The sequence below is a fragment of the Gopherus flavomarginatus genome, chromosome 1 (genome assembly GCF_025201925.1).
Source record: "Gopherus flavomarginatus isolate rGopFla2 chromosome 1, rGopFla2.mat.asm, whole genome shotgun sequence".
NCBI classification, from domain to species: Eukaryota; Metazoa; Chordata; order Testudines; family Testudinidae; genus Gopherus; species Gopherus flavomarginatus.
In genome coordinates, this window is record NC_066617.1 from 328,525,891 (window position 1) to 328,553,263 (window position 27,373).

At 43.1% G+C, this 27,373-nt stretch overlaps 1 protein-coding gene across 2 annotated transcripts in view; it reads left to right on the forward strand.

Annotated features, from left to right (window-relative positions):
- Positions 1-27,373, forward strand: part of ATP8A2 (ATPase phospholipid transporting 8A2) — a 657,063-nt gene that overhangs the window by 47,789 nt on the left and 581,901 nt on the right. Inside the window, exon 1 of one of the 2 annotated variants that reach the window (XM_050937152.1) lies at positions 23,304-23,361. The exons of the other annotated variant lie outside the window; for it this stretch is intronic. Within the exon in view, the coding sequence (XP_050793109.1) occupies positions 23,319-23,361 (43 nt within the window). The 5' untranslated portion in view covers positions 23,304-23,318. Of the gene's footprint in view, positions 1-23,303; positions 23,362-27,373 lie in introns of those variants that run through there. 2 annotated transcript variants of the gene reach the window in all.

The window sequence follows — 27,373 nt, forward strand, 5'->3', positions numbered from 1 at the left end:
GTAGCACTGAAAAATAGAAGAAATTTCTACAGTCACATGGCTTGTTTCCAAATAGCTAATCTTAGTGAAAGTAAAATTAAAATAAAATGCTGAAGAAAAGTACCTGCAGCAAATTCATTTTACATTCAAGTTTATATCACTATTTGACTAGCTCAGTTCTAAGATCCCAGGTTTTATTTTTTAATGTCATTTTCTAGAGTGAAATTAGTGTCCTGATTGTGGAGGAAATCAATCCTTTAAGATAGGGAGAAATGTTTTTAAATTATGCATTGCTTCCTTTTCAATAACGCTCCAAAAGCACAGCGCCTGCTAACAATGTGCAGGGCTAGATGGCTCAATACTGACACAGAAGGAAAGCTCATAGACTCATAGACTCTAGGAATGGAAGGGACCTCGAGAGGTCATCGAGTCCAGTCCCCTGCCCTCATGGCAGGACCAAATACTGTCTAGACCATCCCTGATAGACATTTATCTAACCTACTCTTAAATATCTCCAGAGATGGAGATTCCACAACTTCCCTAGGCAATCTATTCCAGTGTTTAACTACCCTGACAGTTAGGAACTTTTTCCTAATGTCCAACCTAAATCTCCCTTGCTGCAGTTTGAGCCCATTGCTTCTTGTTCTATCATTGGAGGCTAAGGTGAACAAGTTTTCTCCCTCCTCCTGATGACACCCTTTTAGATACCTGAAAACTGCTATCATGTCCCCTCTCAGTCTTCTCTTTTCCAAACTAAACAAACCCAATTACTTCAGCCTTCCTTCACAGGTCATGTTCTCAAGACCTTTAATCATTCTTGTTGCTCTTCTCTGGACCCTCTCCAATTTCTCCACATCTTTCTTGAAATGCGGTGCCCAGAACTGGACACAATACTCCAGTTGAGGCCTAACCAGCGCAGAGTAAAGTGGAAGAATGACTTCTCGTGTCTTATTTACAACACACCTGTTAATGCATCCCAGAATCACGTTTGCTTTTTTTGCAACAGTATCACACTGTTGACTCTTATTAAGCTTGTGGTCCACTATGACCCCTAGATCTCTTTCTGCCATACTCCTTCCTAGACAGTCTCTTCCCATTCTGTATGTGTGAAACTGATTGTTCCTTCCTAAGTGGAGCACTTTGCATTTATCTTTATTGAACTTCATCCTGTTTACCTCAGACCATTTCTCCAAATGTGAGGAGTGCTACCAACTGAATCACCAACATCCCTTCGAGCACCACCTAGGTGTTCTTGGGCCGTCTCCCATGCTAGCACTGACACTGCTTAACTTGCAAGATCTTACAGGAGTTGCTGTAACTAGTCTTCTGTAGAGAAGAAAATCAGTAATGCTGAAGGAAAAATGACCTATGAAGGGTCATATGAGGGATGAAAGTGTGAGCAAAGGTAAGGCCTTCCTTATAAAAGATTCATCATGTTCTGTTGATCTTAGAAACATATAATAAAAGGATTATATGTTCAGCAGCTGCTAAGTCCTCTGTTTCAATGTTGTGGCAATATGGCTTTGATGCACAGTTGTTGTTAATTATACATAATCTTTCCATAAACAGAGAGTCTTTTACTGTTTTTAATTATGGCCTTTACCTTCAACAAATAACATAAAAGCACAGTAATTTTTTTTCCTATTTAAAACACATCATCAAGTAGATTCAGAGAATAAGTTTTAGTGGCCATTGATGGTTTCTAGTTGGAATTAAATTATTAACATCAATAAACTTTTATTTAAAAGTTTTTTGAGCAGGATGCAACCAAGATTGCCAGGGCTCTTAACCAGGGCCCCTGTGGATTCCATGACTGCAGAATTTGCTATAGATTTAACCCTGGATGCAGTTTTGTGCTTCAGATTATGAATTTATTTAATAGTCCTCATGATTGTGAAGATAATCCTGAAAACGTAATCTTCAGACAGTGTGAAACAATGGCTCTTAGAGATGTGAGTGGCCCTATTCACTGAAACAAGTTGTTCACTCTGAAACCTAAAGCTGGCATGCTGAATCCCAACTGTTCATGATTTCATGGCTCATCCTTTTAGCAGACATATCCTGCCAGTCTGTTTATCTCATAATCTCAAACTGTCCACCATGCTTCCCAAGTGTCAGAAGTCTCCCACTTCCTCCTGAAAACTTCTGTAGTGCACTTAGGCATTGTCAATGCAAAAATCTGTGGCATATTGAACACATAAACTGTGAGGACAGCATAAAATAAGTTGAATCAAAATAAGTAACAGAAGGGCTACTCTAACAGCTGTATAATTCAAGAAATTAGCAAGATTTAAAAAAGGGATTGAACATGTATATGAATAACATGAGTACCCAGAGTTATCATAATGACAATGCAAATTCTGGAAGGTACACTGTACCTCATACATCAGGGCTTAAGCCAATCTCTGTTAAACGATAGGATGAGACCAGATGTGGGGGGCGGATTATCCCACATCTGCTTCTGCAAGGTTCATACATCTTCCTCTCAGACAGGATACTAGACTAGATGGATCTTGAGGCTAATCCACTCTGGCAATTCCCATGTTCCTATTATTTATTTTTAATTAATTAAAAAATCTCAGTTGTTTACATTTATCTGAAACTGCCACACAATCTCCAGAATTTCTACCAGAGTCTGCAGAACCCAGGGACTGTGCGCCAGAATATGGGCCCAGCTTGCTGTGCACTATATGGAGCCTTGTTCTTACTATGCAACTGTCCCTTCAATACACTAGGCTGTAATAACTTATTTGACTTTTGTGTAATCAAGTCTCAGGCTAGGCAGATACTTGTTATTTCTCTCTTCTTGTTGATAGGAAGAAGACAAGAAAAAAGGAAAAAATATTGATAACAGAGGTGAAAATAGGGAAGGGGAAATAAAAAACCCAAGCCAACTCAGAACTCTAAATATAAGCAGATAAAGCAAGCATTAGAAAGCAGACTCCTTTACAGAAACTGTATACTTGTATTTGTTTCTTCGTGCCACTGCAATTAGATGTTTTATAAACAGCTAAATAGAATTTATCTGAGGGATGGTTCTGCTTCCATTGAAATAAGTGGTAAAACTCGCATTGACTTCACTGGTGCAGGGTCCAGCCCTAAGTTAGGATGTAAATGCACATTATCTTCCTATAAAATAACTGCTAAATCATTTGTCTTTTTTATGCATTAATTTATTATTGTAAAAGTCTCCATTGTTACATTATGCAGAACAATGAACTTTATTCCAAACCACATGGTCCCTTGGAGTAATCCTGCTAAAAATACAGGATAAGGTTTCAAGTATCAGAAGGGTAGCCGTGTTAGTCTGGATCTGTAAAAGCAGCAAAGAATCCTGTGGCACCTTCTAGACTAACAGACGTTTTGGAGCATGAGCTTTCGTGGGTGAATACCCACTTCGTCAGATGCATGTAGTGGAAATTTCCAGGGGCAGGTATATATATGCTAGCAAGCAAGCTAGAGATAACGAGGTCAGTTCAAGGATAAGGTTTGTGGTCTCTTCAGATTAAATCAAGACCTAGAGAAGAAGTAAATGCCACACTGTGTGCAATTGCTTTTCTTTTTCTTAGGGGCAGTTCTTGATTAATTTTTGCTTTATATCACTAGATTGACTCCTAGCTTCAGAATATTTTGAGCTAAGTGTAAAGTGTTAAAAATGCCTGCTATTATTGTGCATTAATTTAGTAAAGTCTTCCTGAAATTGAGGTAATATTTTGACTAGCTGATATTTTGAAAATTTCATACAGTTCAAACAAAGCTCTGTACTCCATAAATTTTATGTTGCTATGGAACAATACTCTGTATTTCTTCTTGTCGACTACATATTGGCGAAGTTGATGATCAGGAGTACAGGGTCAGATTTTCAAATGCTCGGTACACGCTATTGCTTTTCAGAAATTCTCAGCACCCAGTGTGTTGAGCTCTTTTGAAAATCTGCAACTGACTACGAATGCTGAGCACTTCTGCAAATCTGGTCCTATACAGCATAAAAAAACGGGAAAACGATTTGCAAAAAAGGATACATTCTTAATAGAGCATTTACTGGAGAGATCTCTGCTAGCATTTTTAGTGACTTTCTTACAAATGGAAAACCTGAGAATAGGCCAAGCTGCTGTTCTAAGCATGAATGTGATGCAAAATAAATATTCAGTAAGAAAATTGTTTTGGTCATCAGTAAAATCCAGCTGCACTGAAGCATAAATCAACCATATCATCCAGATACAGCAATTAGAAAATATGAAAGTAACTTAAAAATATCCGAAGACCTGTGCAAGTGCGTTGAACATGTCTGTGTCTGCAGCCATACCCCTGTGTGGGGTGTTCAGAACATCCTTACTAAGCAGGGTCAAGCCTTGCTGGTAATTGATGGGAGATCTCCTAGCAAAGCCTATGTGGTGTTAGTGGTGATTCAGAAGGTTACAATTTCCTTTGAGTCAGTGCAGGCACATTGTCCCAGTCTGCCGATGGAGGCACTATATTGTTGAAGGTGCGTGCAGTCATTGGATGAGAGTTAAACCGAGGTCCTGACTACCTGCAATTGTCAGAGATCCCAGTGCATTTTTTCAAGAAAAGGGGTGCTAACTGCAGTGATATTGGCCAGATCCAGTTTGTGTCATTATGTTCTGTCTGCCTAAGCTCCATTTACGGTTTAATTTGGATTTACTATTCTTCATCACTTCCTGACCTAAACTATCTAGTTGCTAAACAATTGCCACTTGCTGTCTCAAAAGGGGCTGCACTACAAAGATGTGTGATTCTTATACTGTAATCTGCTAAAGAAAGAGACAAGAAAAAGTGTTCTTGATGCACAGTAAATTACTTGTTTTTTACAAATGGGAACCAAACCAAGGATAGATAATCCCACAAAGAACTTGCACTTTCTGCGGTTAGGAATGATTTTGAAGGGACTGTTGTGTAAGTGACAGCTGATTTTGATTTCCTGAGAGCTGATTTGTTTTCAAACAACATTTAATGATTTTTCAATATGTTCCTTCTGATAAGTGGTCAACAGACTTTTTTTTAGCACCAATTTGCTTATGGATTGCTTCTAATTTTAAGCCAAGATGGTTCTACCTCACCCTTAGTGTCTGCAAGCTCTTCTATTTCTGTTACTTAAAAACCTTCCTGAATGCATGACTGTTCTTCTCTCCTAATCTTTTCAAAGTCATTTTGCCTCTTAATAATTTTTGTGTCCTTAGTCCATTTGTCTATATATTGTAGAATTTTGGGGATTTTGTACAGCAAGAGTAAAAAGGAGATGTTTGGTTATTTTGTTATTTGTAATAGTAATTATTATTGACAGACTTCTTGTGTGCAAATTGGAGAACTGGAGAGCAGAGTTAGACTGGAGGTCTTGCAAACCAGATTTAGGGCTTTGTTGAGTTCAGTGGGAACAGGATCAGGCACATAAACAATTATGAAATAAGCCTATGGGCAGGCTCTTGAGCCTAATTTCCTCCCAAATTACTAAAGAGACACACTGTAGAGGCTGGTAAACTGAGGCAGATTAGAACCCTGAAAATAAGTCCGGAAAGTTTTTGCAGTTCAGAACATGTTTATAGAGCATTGCAGAATGTTTTGGAACAGATGTAATAAACTGCAATGTGAGAGGCAGGGCTGAGTAGGAGGGATACTGGTGTGCTGACAAGGCTGAGGGGAGATAGAAAGCTATCCGGACCGTTAAACAGATACAAGATCATTCTAAAAGAAAGGAAGAAAACGAAGAGAAAAAAATTCCGTAAGTAAATCCATTTTGAACCAGAGGGGATTCAGACGTAAAACAAACCACAGTTTTATGGGCCAGATTCTAACACCTTTATTCATGTACCAGTCTTCATGTAGAGTCTACAGAACTACTCAAGTAATAAGCTACTTCTTCACATGAGTATGGTTGGCAGAATCTGACCCTGTGATATTTGTTACCATTAATTGGTAAATTGCTAGATGCTTTGCAGATGGCAATGGAGCCTGGTTCCCTCCCTGGAAAAGAATAAAATGTAGATAGACAGTGTAAAAACATTGAAGGTGGAAGAGGAAGTGACAAAAGTAGAGAGTTGGAGCTTTCTATCTGTTACCTCTCTAGCCTAATTAAGGGGTAGATTTTGCCACAAGAACACAGTTAGGGGTGCCACATTGCCATGTCAACCAGGAGCATTCCAGGGAAGGAAAGTGACAGGATACCACAATTTCCTCCCTGCTCCCACCTGGCTCCAGGGTGGTGGTAATTCCCTATTGACTTATACCAGCAGCAAGTTCCTACCCCTTTTATATGCCAAACTGTGCTGATTGTACATTGGAAGTAAAACAAAGGTTCCCCTCCCTTCGACTGGAGGGGATTAGTGTGTACTGTTTCCTCCTACCCATGCAAGCTTAGACACAAGGTTCATGTAACCTATGTAGGGGAGTAAGGAGAATTTTGGTTCCTCTTATTTCCTGTTGTGGGGAACAGTCTATGTCATGATCCAGCACTGTGTCTTACAGTCCCAGAATACATATCCCAGTACAATATACCTAATCTTATTCACTGTACTGTAGGATTTTGTATAAGCAATTTCCATTCTGATGTGTGATCTGTCACACCTGTGTTCTGAAAAATTACATGAAATCAAGAATATAGGATATCCTTTTGTCTGCGATAGATGGAATTACCACGTTTGTCTGAATATTGTTCCCAGCCCTTTCCAGACATATACTGCAAATTGAGTTCACAGCATGACTGGATGGAAGGAGCTAATGATTAGCTAGGTGGAAGAATGCATGCTGACAGAATGTTGACTTTACCAGATATAGTTTCAGTTAGCTCTTCTAAAATGCTAAGTGTCTGGGCAGTGGAATGAATTCTTTCCTCTGCAATCATATTTGCAGTCTCTGCCTCATGGTCTTTGACAGTGTTACACCAGTGTAAATGAGGGCAGAATTTGTCCCTTAAATTATATTCCATATTTAATTTGCTCCATTGTGCTTAGAATTTATAGCTTATATATAATTAGGTGTGGCCGAATTTGATTTTTATTTTTATCATGATTGGATAATATTGATGTTTATTTTAAAGCATTTTTTAATTTTATCTGTTCTAGTTTTCACAGTTGGAAACTAAGAAGGGGTCAGAAAATTATTTAATACAGCAGACGTGATTCAAAAAGTTAAAGCTTTATACTGGCTAAACACAAATTGTCAACATCACATATTAAAATATACAAGTTAATATTCTTAAATCAAATCCTAATAGTATTCAAGCAACCTTTTCCTTACTTTTCCTGTCTGTAAATTTCAGTTTTATGGTGGCGATGTTTTTTCAACACTTTGTGCTTATGGTGAAATTGATATTTACTGACATTTGCCAATAAAAGCTGAATCCTTCGAAGCCTATATATAATGTAACATCACACGTTGGTCTCACAGTGCTATTTGCTTGTAACATTGTTCACAGAATGGAGTTTTAACAAATAATTTTTAGAATCCTCTGTAAATATTAACATGGTCACGATACCAACTGTATACCACCAGAGCATAAATGAAAAGCATGACCAAACTCCAATTGACTTCAGTGGTGCAATATCTGGACCTATGCCTAGGTAACACTTCTTTGCTGGTTGATGTCTCCAAAACTTAATGAATTGACATCACTCCTTGCTAGAAACAGAACATTCAACCTGCTTAAATGTGGAAACTAATTTGGGTGGTACAAGGATCCAAAAGGAGAGACACATGAAACATACTTGATCCATAATAGATAAATGCAATGCAAATCTTTGTTTTGTATATGGCACCTAGACTCTGCAGTAACGCAACAGAGTCAGATTAGATTAAAAAGTCCTAATATGATTTGGGATTCTTCTCTCTAACATAAACACAATTTTTCTAACCTCATTTTGAGGCATTTCTAATGTAAATAATATAAAGTAGGGGAATGGTCTGAGTGTATGAATATGAAAAGAGAGAGATGGAGGTAAATTTGGGTCTAAAATGAGAAACCTTGGAGATCATCCCAGAAATCTTAATTTGTACTAATTTGCAGTTACAAAACAGTTTGATGATACAGCAACATCTTAATACACACCTATAGGCATTACCACAATACAGATAAAGAAATAAATAATGCTATAACCTGTTAATGCAATCCTAGAATACAAACACATATGCAATTCTAATAGCTTGGCCGTGGCATATTTCAATGGGATGCAAGAGCTGGTTTCCACGCTCAGAGCTCATCTCACTGCATGGAAAGCTCATGCCAAACTGACACTGGAGAATGTCCCCAGGGGAACAAGAGCTCAAGGAGGAGTGCACCTGGGGGACAAAAGGGCTGAAAGCTAGAACAGGGGCTCACAGGGCCCCCTACTGCCCTGGCCTGCCTCCCCTTAAGCTCCTATTACCCCATTTCTGTCCACACAGCCTGTTCACCTCATCTCCCTGCCCATAAGACAGCGGGCTGCTACCTTGCATTCCTCCTTCCACCATCTCTCCTCCTTAGCAGCTCCACACTGGCTTAGCACCACCAGAAGAGCACCAGGTGGAAAAGAAAGATGAGGGTCCACCTGAACACAAAGCTGGTGACACAGCAGCCCCTCATATAGAGGAAGAATCGTCACAGGGATCAAGGTCTGTGCACTACATTCAGAACACTGAATTAGTATAAAAGACAGTTTCTGCCCCAAAAGAGTTTATCTCTGTATCTGAGTGAAGACACAGGCAGAGAAAAACAAACAGCCGAGGTGGTGAAGAGAGGGGGACAAGGTGTCAGCGAACTGATTTTGGCATAATAATCACTGCACCAACTGCCTATCCTTTGTCCAGAGCCTTGCTGGCATTGGTGCAGAGGTGAGTTTGAAACAGAGATTTGAAAGAGGACAATACAGTAGCCTTGCAGATTTTTTCAGTGAGCTCTGCACAGATTTGGAGGCTGCCACGGGAGGTCCTTGAGAGAAAATTGGACTACTGGGTGAAGAAAGCTGGTATCATGGCCAGAAAAGAAGTGGGGGCTGATGGCTCGATGATGTATTAGAGTTGATCAGAAAAGCATTAGCCTTTGTAACCGTGGGGTCTGGGCTTATTTAGCTTTGATGACAGTGGGGCCTAAGGCTAAACGGTATGAGATCCACCAAGGGAAGGGGCTCAAACTAGTAGTCTCCTGATCAAGTATCAGAGGGGTAGCCATGTTAGTCTGGATCTGTAAAAGCAGCAAAGAATCCTGTGGCACCTTCTAGACTAACAGACGTTTTGGAGCATGAGCTTTCGTGGGTGAATACCCACTTCGTCAGATGCATGTAGTGGAAATTTCCAGGGGCAGGTATATATATGCAGGCAAGCTAGAGATAATGAGGTAGTTCAATCAGGGAGGATGAGGCCCTGTTCTAGCAGTTGAGGTGTGAAAACCAAGGGAGGAGAAACTGGTTTTGTAATTGGCAAGCCATTCACAGTCTTTGTTTAATCCTGAGCCGATGGTGTCAAATTTGCAGATGAACTGGAGCTCAGCAGTTTCTCTTTGAAGTCTGGTCCTGAAGTTTTTTTGCTGCAGGATGGCCACCTTAAGGTCTGCTATAGTGTGGCCAGGGAGGTTGAAGTGTTCTCCTACAGGTTTTTGTATATTGCCATTCCTAATATCTGATTTGTGTCTGTTTATCCTTTTCCATAGCAACTGTCCAGTTTGGCGGATGTACATAGAGGGGCATTGCTGGCATATGATGGCTTATATTATATTGGTGGACATGTAGGTGAATGAGCCAGTGATGGTGTGGCTGATCTGGTTAGGTCCTGTGATGGTGTCGCTGGTGTAGATATGTCTCCTGAGCTTCTCCAGTTTAAACATGAGGGGGTAATGGTTCTGTAGCTTTATTTAAGAGAACGTACTTAACTCTGGAGCATACAAACTGCCTTGGCTTTGTTAACCTTCAGGGAATGCTGCAAGATGTGTATATTTTCTCCAGTTTTCCTTAAGGAGGTGGGCTTTATAGGAGCTGGAGAGGGAGGAGAATCTGGTAGATGGGGAGACTTTTTGTGGATATTTGTTCCAGCTAAATTTTCTGCATAGTTAGAATTCTGTACAGTGGCTCGAGTTTAGATAAGTGTTTTTATTACATTGAAATTAACATACAGTTACTCCTTGCTTAACATTGTAGTTATGTTCCTGAATAATGTGACTTTAAGCGAAATGATGTTAAGCGAATCCAATTTCCCCATAAGAATTAATGTAAATGGGGTGGGGGTTAGGTTCCAGGGACATTTTTTTGACCAGACAAAAAACTATTTATTATACACACAGTATATATTTTAAACAAACAATTTAATACTGTTCACAGCTATAATGATTGTGAAGCTTGGTTGAGGTGGTGAAGTTAGAGGATGTTAGAGGGTGGGATATTTCCCACGGAATGCCTTGCTGCTAAATGATGAACTAGCACTCGGCTGAGCCCTCAAGGGTTAATACATTGTTGTTAATGTAGCCTCTCATCAAGGCAGCACGAACAGGAGGGAGGAGAGACAGCATAGCAGACAGAGACAGACACACACCTTGTGTGTGGGAGAGAGAGAGAGATGCACACTGCCCCTTTAAGTAAACTGACCCACTCTTAAGTGCATTGTCTTTTTAAGTGGATCTGGAAGTTGAGACAGCAGCTGCTGCACCAAGCTCTCTCTGTCTCTCTTCGTCCGTGTCCCCTCCCTGCTCTACATGGAGAAGGGGTAAGTGGGGTGCAGGAGCAGGGAGGAGGGTGACACTCTGAAATTAGCCCCCCTTTCCCCACCTGCACAGAAAGCAGGAGTCTCTGGGAGCAGCTCCAAGGCAGAGGGCAGGAGCAGCACATGGCAGTGTGGGGAGGGACAGCTGAACTGCCCAGCAGTTGATAGCCTGCTGGGCGGCTTCATCACAGGGAATTTAGGGGAGTGGGGAGCTGATAGGGGGGCTGCTGGTCCACCCTGGTTACAAGCCCCCACCAGCTAGCTGCAACGGGCTGCTCTTCCTGCAAACAGTGGACAAAGCAGGGGGCTGCCAAACAACATTAGAAGGGAGCGTTGCACAACTTTAAACGAGCATGTTCCCTAATTGATCAGCAATGTAACAACGTTAACCAGGACGACTTTAAGTGAGGAGTTACTGTACTGAAGCTAAATTCTGGCTTCAGATCTACATTGCATATCTAAAACCTGTGTTAAGTTAATTGACTAAGGTATTGACAGCAGCCTCTTCACTTAGGGCCTGATCCAAAGCCCATTTGAAGACTAACTTTGGTTGGCTTTGAATTAGCATCTTAAAATAACATTCACTGATAGTCTATCTTCTCTGAAATTCGTAACTCTCCAGAGCCACACTCCTGCATTTGGTGAATCTCTCCCAAAATCGGCAGATTTAGCAAAGAACGTAAGTTCTTCCTTTGCGTCTCTATTTCTTAATCAGTTTTCAACCCACTCATGCTCACCTTACAATCTTCAGGAAACAATAAACTGTCTACTATGTGGGTGTTTAAACACCTTTAATCGATTTCAGGGATCTACAGCACATGCAAAAACATTTATTACTCAGTGATACATAGGTTTGACCCTCTCCTAGGGGATTTTGGGGAAGTGAGGCCAAGTTAACCTATCCAGGGCTTATACTGATCTGGTAATAGTTATATTTTTCTCTTTATTTTGTTGGCATATTGAACATAGTATATGCTGTACCTTTGTATTCATTGTATAGGTTCAAATGTCGGGCACCCAAGAGAGTAAACTACATTCATTAGAAGTACAGTGGCATAGAGGAGCAAGTCTAACTGAAGGCCTAAGTGTCTTGAATATGACAACTGTGTTTACAGTGCAATACATGGAGATTTTATTTTATAATGTGCCAAGTGCACTTTCTGTATGGTATATGGAGTCCGTGGAGAAGAGAAAATAATCACAACATAAGACTGAGCTCAGATAATCTGCCTGGTGGAACTTTGGGGCTCCATATGACCTTTGGTTTCACCAACACTTACCATTAATGCAGCCTTGCAAAATTCTTCTCACCCATTTGGCCTGGGACAACTTTTTTTTTTTTTTTTTTTTGGAGGCTGAGTAAATCATTTGTTTTTTCATTATTATCATCATAATTGTAAAGGATGGGCTAGTACAATTTGTGCGTGGGCTCATAAATGTTACTCTATTTTTGCAAGTGTGCATTAGTAGTTAGATATGGCTAGAGGATAGGAAACAATGGACCAAAAGAACATATTGCATATACCTTGGAGAAAGATACTTTGCTTTTCCATTCTAGACCTTACTGTCTTACATGTGAAACAGGATCTACATAATCTGCATATTTATATCTTCTTGAGGTTTCCTCTTTCAGGCAATTAGCTTCTCGGCATCTTTTAACAAAAGGGAACACAGCTCACAGTAATTATTCCTCAGGGGAATATGGCATATGGATAGCTACCAAAAGGAATTAAGGCCAGGGAAAGGCCAATGATTTCTCTAATAAATTCTTGGACGCTTTCCCAGAACTCCTGTACTCTGCGAAAGAAACAGTAGAAATGCACTGCAATGCTGTATTGGTCACAGTTGGCCAAATTCTGATGTGTTTAGTGATTCCCCACTAAGTTGTATACAGAGCATTTTTAAATTATCTCTCTGACAAAAATCTGTCAAATTGGAATATCGTGATACCTGCCTCTTTCTATTAGGCTTTCAGATATGAAAGAGAGGGAGTGGAGTCTAGAGAGTAGAAGAAGGGGTCTGGAAATCTGGAGGACACAAGCCCAATTTCATCCTATGCCACTGAACTGCTATAACTTTGGACAAATCACTTAACCCTATCTGTGCCTTTGATCCGCATCTGCAAAATGAGGTAACAATACCTGTCTGATAGGGGTTTTGTAGGCTTAATTCATTAATGTTTGTAAACCAAGTGGTTTAAGATTCTCAGATAAAAAGTTCAGTATAAGAATAAATATGCATTTATTAGTCATATTAGTGAAACAAGAGATCCACTAAGCAAGTGTTGGTTCACTATGCATTCTTAGTTTTCAGTTTGTCTCAACACACAATGCTTTGTGATTGCATAGATGTAAGAAACAAAATCCCATCTGCCATTTGTGCAAGGTGCCAAATTTTCAAACACATTTTATTTTGTGTTTAATATCTGGTATATAAAAAAAATAATTGCTTGAGAGCTGCAACTTCATGTTTTGCATGTCTAAGCTTGCAAGGACACTTCTGGCACAGTTAGATCTTAATAAATCATAATGGGTGAGAGACATAAAAAGAGAAGAAAGAGTAAATATCAGCTTTTTTCAGGACTTTGGCCCAGATCATTTGGCCATTGTAACTGTGTCAATCAGTGCTAATTGCAGTCAGGGCACACCACAGCTAATTTACATTACATAGGTCAGACATGAAAGTAGAGAGGTGGACATACCAGTAAGCCATTCCATAGACTGTGTGGCATAACTGACCAGTTACGGAAATTGGATGAGAGAACCCTTCATTCTTTTGGATCTGCAGAAAAAAATTGTCCTCTCTCTATTTGCTAGGGTTGCCAACTTTCAATTTGCAGAAAACCGAAAACCCTTGCCCCGCATCCTTCCCTGCCCCTCTCCCAAGGCCCCACCCCTTCTCTGAGGCCCCACTCCGTGCTCACTTCATCCGCCCTCCTTCCAGCACTTGCTCTTGCTGGGGGTATGGGCTCTGGGGTGGAACCAGGGATGAGGGGTTTGGAGTGCAGGTGGGGGCTCCAGGCTCAGGCTAGGGTTGCCAGGTGTCTGGTTTTCTACCAGAATTCCTGGTCGAAAAGGGACCCTTGCAACTACAGTCAGCACTGTTGACCAAGCTGTTAAAAGTCCAGTTGCGGTGCAGCGGGGCTCGCAGGCTCTCTGCCTGGCTCCACAGGGCACCCAGACTGGTGACATGTTCTTTCCGTTCTTAAGTGGATGCGGGGGGTGCCAGAGAGCTCTGCGTGCTGCCCCTGAGCTACGTGGGGGGGCAGCATACTGACCCACCTGGTCGCTCCTGCACCTAGGAGCTGGAGGGACATGTTGCTGCTTCTGGGAGCCACCTGAGGTGAGCATCTCCTAGAGCCCACACTCCGAATCCCCTCCTGCACCCCAACTCCCTGCCCCAGCCCTGAGCCCCGTCTCGCACCCAAACTCTTTCCTGGGGCCCTCCCATACCCCAACCCTCTACCCCAGTCCTGAGCCCCCTCCTATACCCAAACTTCCTCCCAGAGTCTGCACCCCATCCCCTTATCCCAGCCCAGAGTCCCCTCCTGCACCGCAAACCCCTCATCTCTGCCCCCACCCCAGAGCCCACACCCCCAGCCAGAGCCCTCACCCCCTCCTGCACCTCAATCCCCTGAACCAGAACAGAGCCCCCTCCCGCACCCGTAATTTCTAATTTTGGCCCCACTCTGGAGCTCCCAGCCCAGAGCCCTTACCCCCTCCCACACTCTAACCCCCTGCCCGAGCCCAGTGAAAATGAGCAAGTGGGTGAGAGCGAGTGATGGAGGGAGGGGGGATGGAGTGAGCCAGGGGTGAGGTCTCAGAGAATGAGTGGGGTGGGGCCAAGGCAAGGGTGTTCGGTTTTCTGCAAATAGAAGCTTGGCAATCCTTGCTGGAGTTGAGGGGTTCGGAATGTGGGAGGGGGCTCAGGGCTGGGGTAGACGGTTGGGGCGCGGAAGTAGTAGTAGGAGGTGCAGGCTCTGGGAGAGGGCTCGGGTGTGGGAGAGGGCTCAGGGCTGGGGTTGGGGGTGGGCATTTGAGCTCTGGACAGTGCTCACCTCAGGAGGCTCCTGGAAGTAGCAACATGTCCCTCTGGCTCCTAGGTGCAGGGATGGCCAGGTGGCTTCATGCTCTGCTCCCATCCACAGGCGCTATCCCCCACAGCTCCCATTTACTGCATTCTTGGCCAATGGAAGCTGCAGAGCTGGTGCTCGGGGGCAGCACACGGAGTCCCCTGGCTGTCCCGGCATTCACTTAGGAGCAGAAGGAACATATTGCCACTTCCAGGAGCCGCGCAGAGCTGGACTTTTAACGGCCGGGTCAGCAGTGCTGACTGGGGCTGCCAGGGTTCTTTTTCAACCGGGTGTTCTGGTCAAAAAATGGACACCTGGCAACCCTACTGCTTGCTCTGCAATATACATGTACTTATTTAACCTATGTTGTTCAGTTTAATAAATACCAAATCAGATTCTGATCTGAGTTATCCTGGTGTAAATCTGGAGAAATTCTGTTAAAGTTACTGGGGTTACTTCAGATTTACACCAGGAAAACCTGAGGGTACAGAAGGGATAAGCAATTCTCAGGAAAAGCTACTTATAAGAGGTGCAGGGCAGGAGGTGGACTAAATTAAAATAGTTAGAAATAAACAAAACCCCCAAACAAAACAAAAGCCCAGCAACTGCAGGAGGACATAAACTATCTGACTCTTTCCATTCCCTTTGTGTAAATTACTCATTTTGCACACTCATTGAATGCCAAATAGGTACAAGTTACAATTCTTGTTCACTTACCCCTATTTTTTATTGATTTGCATCCAGTGGACCAAATTCTGCTCTAATTTACACTGGTGTAAATTCAGAGTAACTATTTGGCCTGACTTTCACTATGCTTATGTAATCACTGAATTTGACTCAGATACTGCTATCACTATTATATCTGATTAGATCCAGGGTGTCAAAACAAATAGCCAAATCTCATGGTTTTAATTTGAGCCTTGCGATGTTGTTGTTTTACTTAACTTGATTCCAGGAGCTGGAGCTTGATCACATGAGATGCTCAGCTTGCATTACAATTTTTTTCTAGCCCTCATGGTTATGGAGAAAAGTCTGAAAACATGGCCTTGATTGTACCTTAAAGGCTCAGAAACTACAAGGCAAATAAAAAGAACCCAGAGTTTGTTTATTTTTATTTTTTTAAATATCTCATCATTTTTAAGATAGTCAATTTTGAGACCAGATTCATGATTTTTGAACACCTGAAGCTGGCAATAGCAAATTCCTAATAACCAGCACTGAAAAACATTCAGTCTGCAATCATCAAAACTATATTAAAAACAAAGAACATAAACAATGCCACTGTAACAGGCTGGCAAGTGTTTGTCTGAAACACCCCCTTCTGTGAATAGGTGTTCATCCTTGTGGGAATGGCTTACATGGGTTCTGCTGATTCTGAGACAGATGGCTCATTACCCGACTTGGAGATAAGTGAGGTTGGAGTAGTTTTGTATGGAGCGAGGCCCAGATTCTGAGAGGTCTTTAGGCTCCTAACATCAACAGAAATCAATGGAAGTTAAGAGCCTAAATACTTTGTGGGCTCTAGTCCAGATCCACAAATGTGTGACAGGCTGGAGAGAGAAACCCTGCAAAGGTTTGAGCTGAATTTTGTTATCTGAGGCCTGGATCCACAAAAGTACTTTGGTGCCTAACCCCCAGATTTAGATGGCAAAGTCTTGTTTTTAGGCACCACTGCGATCCACAAAAGTTCCACTCGGCTGCTGCCCAGGTCAGTAGGTGCCTAAACTCACTCAGTGAGCAAGTTTTGGTAGCAGAAGTTCTGTAGGTGCCTGTAATGGGGTTCACACACCACTCTGGCATCTCCTGCTGGCTGTCTTGGGAATTAGCTCTGTATATTAGTGAACCCTCTTTGGGTAGTGCCTCGCCACTGTCACTCCTGCTCTAGGACCCATGTCTCTCCAAGGACCAAAGCATCCTCTTCAGCAACAGCCTTCCAGCTATGCCACACACTGTGCTTGCCCCTTCCTGGGGACCTGCAGTCTACTGTTCAGCCACTTCCCTTAGTGGCTGCTGCTGAGAATTGTCTAGCCACTTCCTCATAGCCCCAACATCCTCTTTGCCCTTGCCTCAGGGCCTCAGCCTGCAAACCACAGCAGCCAGCAGCTGTCTCTTGCTCCCCAGTCCTCGCTAGCAGCACTGCTCTGTCCAGGGTGCTGGCAGTTCTTACAGCCCTCCAGAAACAAAGTCCTTCCTCCTTGGGCTCCCAGCAGGAAGGACTGCCTTCGTCTGTCCTGCAGCTCTCTTTTCATATGGGCCTGCTTGGCCCTGATTGGCTGCTCCCTTCAGCCCTTCTCTGATTGGCTGCCTCTGGCGCAGCATCCCTAGGACTGCTTTTAACCCTTTTTCTGTAGTGAGGGGCAGCTGCCCCATCACAGTGCATATGCTCCCGCCTCAGAGCATGTACACTCCTGCCTCAGTCTGGGCACTGGGGCTCCTATCTCCCACGTAAACCCCAGAGCGATCTACAAAATAGGGAAGACAGGCATTCCTCTGCCTAACTTATGTGTGGGGCCTCATCCAGTAGTATACTTAGACACCTCCTAGTTCCACAAAGAACAGCTGGGGTATGGGGAGGAGAAAGGCTTTCTCTTTAGCCCAGTGGTTAAGGTACTCAGCTGGGATGTGGATGAGGAGAAGGGATTTGAACAGGGATCTGCCACCACTCCCATGAGTGCTCTGAACTATAGGATATCCTGATGTGGGGTTCCCCAGTCTATCCAAATAAGTTGTTTCACTTAAATTACAAATTACTTAGGCCAGAGAGAGTGAGAATAACTTTAAAGCCTAGTGGTTAGATCACTCAGCTGGGAAGTTGGCAGATCCCTGTTCAACTCCCTTCTCATCACTCAGAGAAGGAACTTGAACTGGAGTCTCCCATATCCCAGGTGGGAACCCTAACCACTGGGCTAAAGGTTATAAGGGAGCTCCTCATCTTCCTCTTCCCCACCATCTTCCCCTGGTTTGTGGATTGTAAACTGAGCTAGGCAGCTCCTTGCAGCCTGGATTTGGCTAGTTTAGGCAGCTCCCTGCTTACCATGCTGGTTTTGTCGATTGCATTCTTAGGCGCCTCTCCCCGTGCATTGCACAGGGAACCTAGGTGCCTAGCCCAGGCTTTGTGGATCACAGTGTCATTCCTGTGATTTTCTAGGGACCTAAAAGATAGGCATTGTAGTGCTCCCTGTGACAATGCCTAAGGTCCTTTGTGGATCTGGGCCTTACAGATAGTTTCGTAAGAAAACCAGACCCCGGGATGGTTGGGGAGGAGCTGTGAGAACTGACTAAGTGTGGATTTTATTTTAGAGTAGTTTGGGAAAGGTACCCTGATCGTAAGCACCCAGAAATTAATCTGGATTATGGGCTGTCAGAGAGCCAATGACATGGAAGAACTTTTCATTAAAGCAGGAAAGATGTAAGAAAAATACACACAACTCCCAGAACTTCATAACAGATACATTCAATAAAAAGATTCTGACAATATGCCAACAAAACCTACTAATCATAAAAGCTATCATTCAGTCTCTGCTCCATTGTAAAGGGTCACCATCTTGGGAATGTCCTCTTCTGGCATGGGGTGGCCTGGCAGGTGCCCTACCCTGCTTCCCATGTCAAGAAGACTTCTCCAGCACAGCCTGCAGTGTGCAACAGGTTAATTTATTAATATGGATACCTCAAAATCACAAAATAAAGTTCAATACCAGAACTCAAAGGGTTTTGGCTCTTCCACCTTCTGTGACACCAGGCTCTTCATCGGTCTCAATTATCCTTGAGACTGGAGGGTTCTTGGGCCTACCGCCAGAGCTCCCTACTGGAGTCAAAAGCTCAAATGAAACAATGATACAATGTCCACCCATCTCACATCATCCTGGGCTTTTCCCAGCTCCCAGGCCCTTGTACAGGACAGTGACCACAGGGCACTCCCCTGGGCCTTCCTCTTGCTCTAGAGTCCTGTCTCAGGCAGTGACAGTGCCATGTCTGCTCTCTCTGCCCCTTTCCTAACTGACTATTTCATGTGCTCAAACAGCTCTCACCTGCCCCTTCCTGTCTTCCTCCAGGAACCTCTCAGGCAGCTCTCCCCTGCTCCCTTGTCAGCCCACTTGAAGTGAACTGATTAATCACAGGTGCACTGGCCTCTTCCCTTTTAAAAGACTCAGGTTTAGCCTGGTTCCCTAGATTCGCAGAGTGAGGAAGGTAGCTGAGCCAAATTTGAGTGAGTGAGTGGCTCTGCAACCTCCTGTGTCAGGGACTAGGTTGTAATGCAGGGAGCCGAGGCCAGCCAGCCTGCTCACCCTGTGGGACAGAAGCTGCTTCAGCTGGGACACAGGGTTTATGGGGTCAAAGCAGGACAGTTGCACAAAACCCAGGACTGTTGGGAGGTATATGCCTATCTTGCCTTGGTTTGAGGATCATGCTGGGGCTTAGATGGCCAGGAGCTGAAAATGAGGCTGCAGTGCACATGTCCAGAGGCAGGACCTTGGGTTCCTACAGGGTTAGGCAGCAGCCAAGCAAGGGTTTTGTGGATTGCAGTGGTGTCCCTTTGTGGATCTGAGTTCCAGTTTATATGTGATTCTCAAGCAGATGGCATACTGAGCATGATCATGCAGGGAGCATATTATAAAGTAGATTGGAGCAGAGAGATTAACCTGGCTTCTAGGAAGATGATCTGCAGAGTGTAATCCTGTGGGGTGTAGATAGGCCACTGTAGGGGCCTCTGTTTTGGGAAAGGTACGTGATTGATATGATGAATGTGTGTTATTTTGAAGAAATAAAGCTGAAGACCTTAAGAGAAAAGGACTGAAATGAGGTGGGTGCAGTGTGTTCTTTGGTGCAGAGGCTGGTGAGTTAACTCACTGGCTTACACCTCTCCAGGTGTGACAGATGCCACCTCCACAAACAGTCATCTTAGGTGCTGCTGGCATGGCAAGTGAGAGACAGGGAGAAGGTTAAGGTGTGGCTTGATTACAATCTATAGGTATCTATGTGGGGAACAAACATTTAATAATGGATTCTTCAGTCTAGGAGAGAAAGCCAATGTGAATCAATGGCTGGAAGCTGGAGCTAGACAAATTCAGATGGGAAATTAGATATAACTTTTTTAATGGTGAGAGTAATTAACCGTTGGAGCAATTTATTCAGGGTGGTGATGAATTCTCAGTCGCTGAGAATTTTTAAATCAAGATTGCAGGAGTGTTGGAAGTAAGGGTGCTGGGGTTGCAGGATCATTCCCTGCCTTAAAGCGGTTTCCATCATATATTGGGCTTTCAGTTTTGTTCAGTGGCATTCAGCACCCCCTACTATAAAAATTGTTCCAATGCTACTGCAAGATGGGATGTTTTTCTAAAAGATCTGCTCTAGGGATTATCTTGGGGAAGTCTGACCTCCTGTATTGCACAGGCCATAGACTGTGTGGGCATAATCATCCCCTTTGGGATTGTAATCTATGAATCAAAACCAGGTCTCCCATGTAACATACAGCAGGGAACTACAACTAGGCCACTGGGCAGGCTGGCTCTTGCTAGCTTTAATGTGATGCTAGTTGACAGGAGCACTACTGGAAGCACACACACAAATGGCTATATTTTATTGTGCTTATGGATTCATCTGTAGAGGATGGATAATGCTCCTGAGAATTTGAAGATTCCTCATATTTGCACTAGGATCTCCCTCATGCATTATGCAATAGTAATGTTTCTTAGTGATGGGCAGAGATGAATTAAGGCTAAATGGGAGCTAGTGCATTTAAAATCTCAGGCTACTTCCCTCCAAGGGACACTTTTTGTTGCTCACCCCCAGCAGGTTCTTCCTCAGCACTCCCCCCCCCCCATCTTCTCACTCCTGGATCTTTGATCTTACTCTCACATGAGATAACCCTACTCACTCCACCTTAGCAATCAGCCAGTCTGCTATACTTACTATTTTACCTTTGACTCACTGTTCCATCCAGTCTCCCTCTGACCTTGGGGAATGGATCCTACTTTAATCCATCCTGCTAAAGGGAAAATCTGAAGAGATCTATAGATATGCTTTGGATAAACATCTGAAAGTTCAGATGTGTGTTGAAACTTTTGGGAGCTCTTTCCACCTCCCTCAGTCTATAACCTTAGGGTGCAGAAGGGGAGGGCAGTTATCTCAGGAAAAGCCACTAAGGAAGTTGGTGCAAGTTCAAATAGTTCACAATCTCCAGTTGCCTTTCTCAATACCCACTCCTGATTTATAGATTGCACAGCCTTACCTTCCTGGCAGTGCGTAATTGGTAATGAAAGAGGTGCTGGGACTCAAACCATTTTTTAACGTTCATAAATGATGCTGCAAGCCCAAAGGTGCTGGAGCTATGAACTGCCAAGCCTAGAGGTGCCAGGATTTAGCACAAATTAAGCACTGCTTCCTGCACAACTGTCCTGCAATCAACCTCTTCCAACCACAGATATGCCACTGAGGCCTAGCTGTATTGCAGCCACTATGTTGGGCCTGGCTACTGCAGATTCCAAAGGGAATCCTTTGGGAGTATGTACCGAGAGAAAGGATGGTCCAGTGGTTAGAGTGGTCGCCTCGGAGACAGAAGATCTGAGTTTGAGTCACTAATCTTCTTCAGATTTCCTATATGATCTTGGGCAAGTTACTTAACTGTTCTTTACCTCAGTTCCTGGTCTATACAATGAGGACAATACACCCTTATGAGGGTGTTGGGGGAATAAATATTCTGAAAAAAATTGTGAGGTGTTCAGCTATGATAGTAATGGGGCCTACAATGGAGTAGGCAGTTATCACAGGTCTTGGGGAGGAAGGAAGCAGTGGAAGCAAGGAATGAGGGCAGGATCTTCTCCCATCCATTCTGAACTCAGAAGAAAAGATTTGGTTCAGTCCAAATGATTGCTGAACGTTTCCTGCAGTGTTGTTGTAGCCGTGTTGGTCCTAGGATATTAGAGAGACAAAGTAGGTGAGGTAATATCTTTTATTGGACCAACTTCTGTTTCTCTTCTCACTGCAGGCCAGTGTCTCACCTTGCTGCTGGCCCCCATGTCCCTCCCAGACCCCTTCTCTTGGGGTTCTGCCCCCTGCACTACCCCACAATCTCACTGGGTCTCCTCTCCCCAGGGAACCCCCAACCCCCTATCCCCAGTCTTTGGCTACTGCCAGTCACCATCTAGCCCTCACTCACTGGGGTGGACTGCAGTATAATTGCCACTCATCATCAGCAAAGAGGGTTTAGACCTGCTGCCTCTGCCTACCCTTGGGCCACCCCTATGCAACTCCAGTAACTTCTCCAGCCTTTAGCACGGTCTGTAGCCTGGGAGTTTTCCAGGCCAGAGCTCCCCAGCTCCGCTGCACTTTAGGTACCCTGCTCAGCTACCAGCCGCCAGGCCCATCCCTCTCAACATCTAGAGAGAGACTCTGCCAGTTCCTGGCTCACTGGCCTTTTATAGGGCCAACTGTAGCCTGATTGGGGCATGACCCAGCTGCGGCTGTTTCCCCAATCAGCGAGCCTTTAACTCACAGCCCCAGCCCTCTCCCACCCCGCTATGTCCTCCCACAAGGCAAGCTCTCAGCAATCCCAACCACAAGGCAACTCTGCAACCCCTCTCCCCTTCAACAGCTACTTATAGTATCTAGAGAGATAACACATATAGATAAGATTGATAACTTGTTTTTATTTAAACTCTGGAAATAGAAACACTGCAGCATCTTTAGTGGGACACGAACTTTTAACATTAGATATCCTGGTGCAGGGGTTCCCAAACTTGGTGCGCGGCTTGTTCAGGGTAAGCCCCGGCGGGCCACGAGATGCTTTGTTTACCTGAGCGTCCACAAGTATGGCTGCTTGCAGCTCCCAGTGGCCACAGTTTGCTGTTCCTGGCCAATGGGAACTGCAATGGGAGCGGCGTCCGGGAATGGCGAACCATGGCCACTGGGAGCTGCAAGCAGCCGTACCTGTGGATGCTCAGGTAAACAAAGTGTCTCGCGGCCCTCCCGGTGCTTACCCTGAACAAGCTGCGAACCAAGTTTGGGAACCCCCGTCCTAGTGTATTGTGATAATAGTGCAAATCTTTGGACCCAAGAAAAAAATGGCAGATTAAATTATTTTTCTGGCAACTTGCAAATTCATTAAAAATCCATTAAAAAACCATCCAAGCTGGTAAAATACCAGCCACATGGTAACCCTACCCCACCCCCAGGTAAATGAATGTCAGAACTCTTAAAAGGTCTGGGCTTAAATTCTGTTTGGATTTCCTTTTGTTTAAGAATTATGCTGCTTTAAAATTCAATGGAGAGGGTGGGGGGAGAGGGAGTAAATGGTTCAGATTGTTAGTTTAAAAATTGAAGTGCAGAACTGTGCCTGTAACGTTTTTTAAAGCTGAAATCTATCAGAATGTTCCAGTCAGAGCTACAGCCCTCTCTTTATGTACCACATACTCTATACCTTCCTTCTGTAAATCAAACACAGAACAGTTTGAAAGTGCAAATCATATATTTCACAGATTTACCAGAGGGATCATTTTAATCAGCTTTGAGCCCACTAATGCTGTAGAAACCTTTCAAGCACTGCTGCTGTTTTCATCTTCACGCAGCCAGTGCAAAAGCCAGACTGAACACCATGCCTCTGATAGTCCACCGCTGGAAGAGATTCGTCTCAGTAGGTAATTGTACAGTTGTCAGCTGCTTTTGTTGTGTATGTGATGTAAGTGTGGGTGAACATAGAAATAATAAGATCAATGTTTTTGAGCAGAAAGTCAATTGGTATTCAGTAAATCTTTAATTCGCTACTAGCTATAAGCTGTAGGTTGTAGGCCTCATCTTTGAGTAGGCACCAGAATACAGATAGTTTTCAATTTTTGATATACAAAATGATAATGTTGGTTTTTGTTTTTCATTTTCTGTTTGAAGTGTTAGCGTTTTAGAAAGCAAGATCATAGCTTCTTGTACCTTAGTCTGACAAATATGAGAGTAGTCAATGAATTCCACAGGAATGGATACACTGCAGTAAGAAAAAATAGCAGTTGTGTGCTGCAATATTAATAGACAGATAGTATGGGCCAAGGATATTTTTAGCCTCAGCCAATATTAATAAAGCAAAACAAGGCACAGAAAGAAACATTATTGTTCACCTCTTTTAAAGATTAGTTCTTTCTAGCAATTGTTTTGGGGAAATGTCTGATAAGTATGTTTTCAAATATTTCTTTTTATTCAGCCTATTAGATCTATTCTATGCATGTTATTTATTAATTTTACATCTATGACTCATAAATGACAGGAATAACTAACTAGTTAACTGTCATAGGCATTACTGATCTGAGTTATTATTTAGAGCCAGATTCTGATACCCTCTCTCACCTGGAACAGTATCTTATTTGAAATCAGTGGAACTACTAAAAGAGTAAGGAAATACCCTTTATGAATAAGGGCTTCGGAATCCTGGCTCTTAGTGATTTGAAGTATGAAAATGTGATGACATAAGCGGTATAGATTTATTTTAGGGCTGTCAATTAATTGCAGTTAACTCAAGATTAATCACAGTTTTAATCCACTGTTAAACAATAATAGAATATCACTTTTAAATTTATTATAAATATTTTGAATGTTTTTCTACATTTTCAAATATATTGAATTCAGTTGCAACACAGAATACAAAGTGTACAGGGCTCACTTTATATTATTATTTTTGTGAAAGTGCAATCTACAAGTCGAAGCATGAAGGGACATAATAATATTTAGCATATCTGGCATGTAAATACCTTGAAACGCAGGCTACAACAGTGCCATACGAACACCTGTTCTCACTTTCAGGTGACATTGTAAATAAGAAGTGGGCAGTAGCATCTCCCGTAAATGTAAACAAAGTTTGTCTTCGTGATTGGTTGAATAAGAAATTGTAGTGAGTGGACTTGCAGGCTCAATTTTTACATTTTTTTTTTGAGTGGTTTTGTGAAAAAAATTTCTACATTTGTAAGTTGCACTTTTATGCTAAAGAGATTACACTACAATACTTACTTGTCTGAGGTGAATTGAAAAAATATTCTTTTTTACAGTGCAAATATTTTAATAAAAATAATATCAAGTGAGTATTGTAGACTTTGTATTCTGTGTTATAATTGAAATCAACATATCTGAAAATGTAGAAAAACATCCAAAAATATTTACAATACATTTAAATTGGTATTCTATTATTGGTTAACAGTGCAATTAAAACTGCAATTAATCATGACTATTTTTTTAATCTCACAATTGAGATTTTCTGTAATCGTTTGACAGCCCTAATTTATTTACGTTTTTGATCAATCTAATAAAACTTTGAAACTACAACTAGTAAAAGGGAAGGAAGAAAGGCTTTAAAGCATGGAGTTTGAAAAGTATACAGTTGCTTTATAAATTAGTGAGTATACTGTGAATGGGAGAATGCCTAGAGTGTAAAATTTAGAGCAGAATGATCTCCTATGGACAAAAGCCACTACCATCTAGGATAAGGCTCAGGTGGGTGTGAGGGGTACACAGCTTGCTTTTTATTTTGCTTTAGCAATACAGTCTTCGTCTGTCACGTGTTTAGTTGCAGATAGGTGCTCTATGTATGTGCATGAAGATATGAAGGATCAGAGTATATCTTTTGTTAAATTTGAATTTCAGAGAAATATTGAACATTTTCTGTATGCAACTTTATTCTAATCTTTACGCAACATGACTTATGTCTCAGACCTAAAATTGGCAGGCCAAAGTAATTAAAAATACATGAACTGAGTAACAAGCAAAGATAACTTAAAATATTTTAAAAGACGAAAACGAGAAAAGATGAAAACTAGGAATGAGTTACATGAGAAGCAAAGTCAAGAAAAACACTCACTCCAAAGAATTATACATACTGTGGGAACTTCAAGCAGTTTGAGGTTAGGTGGGGACATACAATAACAGCAGTTCTGTAAGATGCAGTTGAGCTATACTATGGAGAGAAATATAAATCAACGTTGTAGCCCAGTGCACTTTTATGGTCTCTACCTGTTCTCTTTCCAATGTGCCTTTTATTTGTTTGTGTGGTATTCAAAGAAAATATCTTAAGGCAAAGTTTTTCACTGGGCCTCATAGGACATCCTACAGTCTTGGGCCTTATAGGACACCCTACAATCATGGGCCATTAAAGCATTTACTAAGTCAGTGGGAATGGATCAGATTCTCTGCTACAATAAGTATTTGTTACTCAAGATTGTTTAAAACTTGTTTTTGTGTGTGATTTTTTTTTTCAAGGTCTGTTGAACTCAAATGCCTATAAACACTTGGGCTATGTAGACGTGCAGATTCACCCCTGCGGTGCCTCCTGCTGGTCTCTCAGGGAATTAGCTTGATTCCCAGCCTGGAGCACCCTCTGCAGGCTGGTGATCCACTACTGCTTGGCCCCCTGTATCCCTCCCTGGACTCCGGTGCCCTGTTAGCTGGGGTGCTTCCCTCTGGCAGTAACCCCTTTCTCTCAAGATCTCCCCTCCCCAGAAAACCCCCACCCACTATCCCTACTTCACCTCAGTATCAGGCTACTGCCAGTCATCATCTAGCCCCCACACCCTGGGGCAGATTGCAGTATCAGCCTACTCATCACTGGCAAGGTTGGGTTTGGACCAACTGCCTTTGCCTACCCCTGGGCTGCCCTCTGCAACCCCCAGTACTTGTTGGCCTTGTGCCAGGCTGCAGCCTGGGGCTTTCCAGGCTGGAGCGCCTCAGCTCCTCTACCTTTCCCCAGCCCTGCTCCACTCAGGTACCCTGTCTCTAGCTCCCTGCAGCCAGGCCCTTCTCTCTCTACAGGAGAGTCTCAAAGAGAGACTCCTGTCTGCCCCTGGCTTCTCTGCCTGTATAGGGCCAGCTGAGTCTGTTTGGGGCATGGCCCCAGCTGCAGCCACGTCCCTCAATCAGCCCAGCCTAAAAGCTGCTTTCTCCAGCCACAGCCCCCAGCCAGGCTGTTTTTAACCCCTCTGGACCTGAGCAGGGTGACCACTCTGCTACAGGCAATAATATGGCTTTATTAAAGAGTCCTCTCCCCTACAACACTTGGCAGCTTTTAGGACTTTCTGGGAGAGAGGGGCAGAGCGGGGAAGCACCGTATCTCTGCTCCCCCCCCTTCCTCCCAGAAAGTCTATTTGGCGGTGCTTAGGGGATGTGGCGTGCTCTGGAGAGGAGGTGGAGTTGGGGTGGGAAGAGGTGGACCTGGAACATTCCTGGCAAAATCCGAGCCTGTTCTCCAGGGAAGCTGCCGCTGCTGCTGCAAAGGTGCTTCCTAGTGTCCTTGCTTGCAGCGGGCTGTGCCTGTGTGGGGTAAGCCAGGGGCACTTCCCAACCACAGTACTGTACAGTATATAATGCCTTTTGTCTGCCCCCCCAAAATTTCCTTGTAACCTAACCCCCCTCATTTACAGTAAATCTTATGGGAAAATTGGATTTGTTTAACATTGTTTCACTTAAAGTTGCATTTTTCAGGAACATAACTACAATGTTAAGTGAGGAGTTACAGTATATTGAACACGTCTAACCTTTCCCAAAGTAAGCCTACCGTGATCAAGTATCAGAGGGGTAGCTGTGTTAGTCTGTATCCACAAAAACAATGAGTCCTGTGGTACCTTAAAGACTAACAGATTTATTTGGGCATAAACTTTAATGGGTAAAAATCCTCACTTCTTC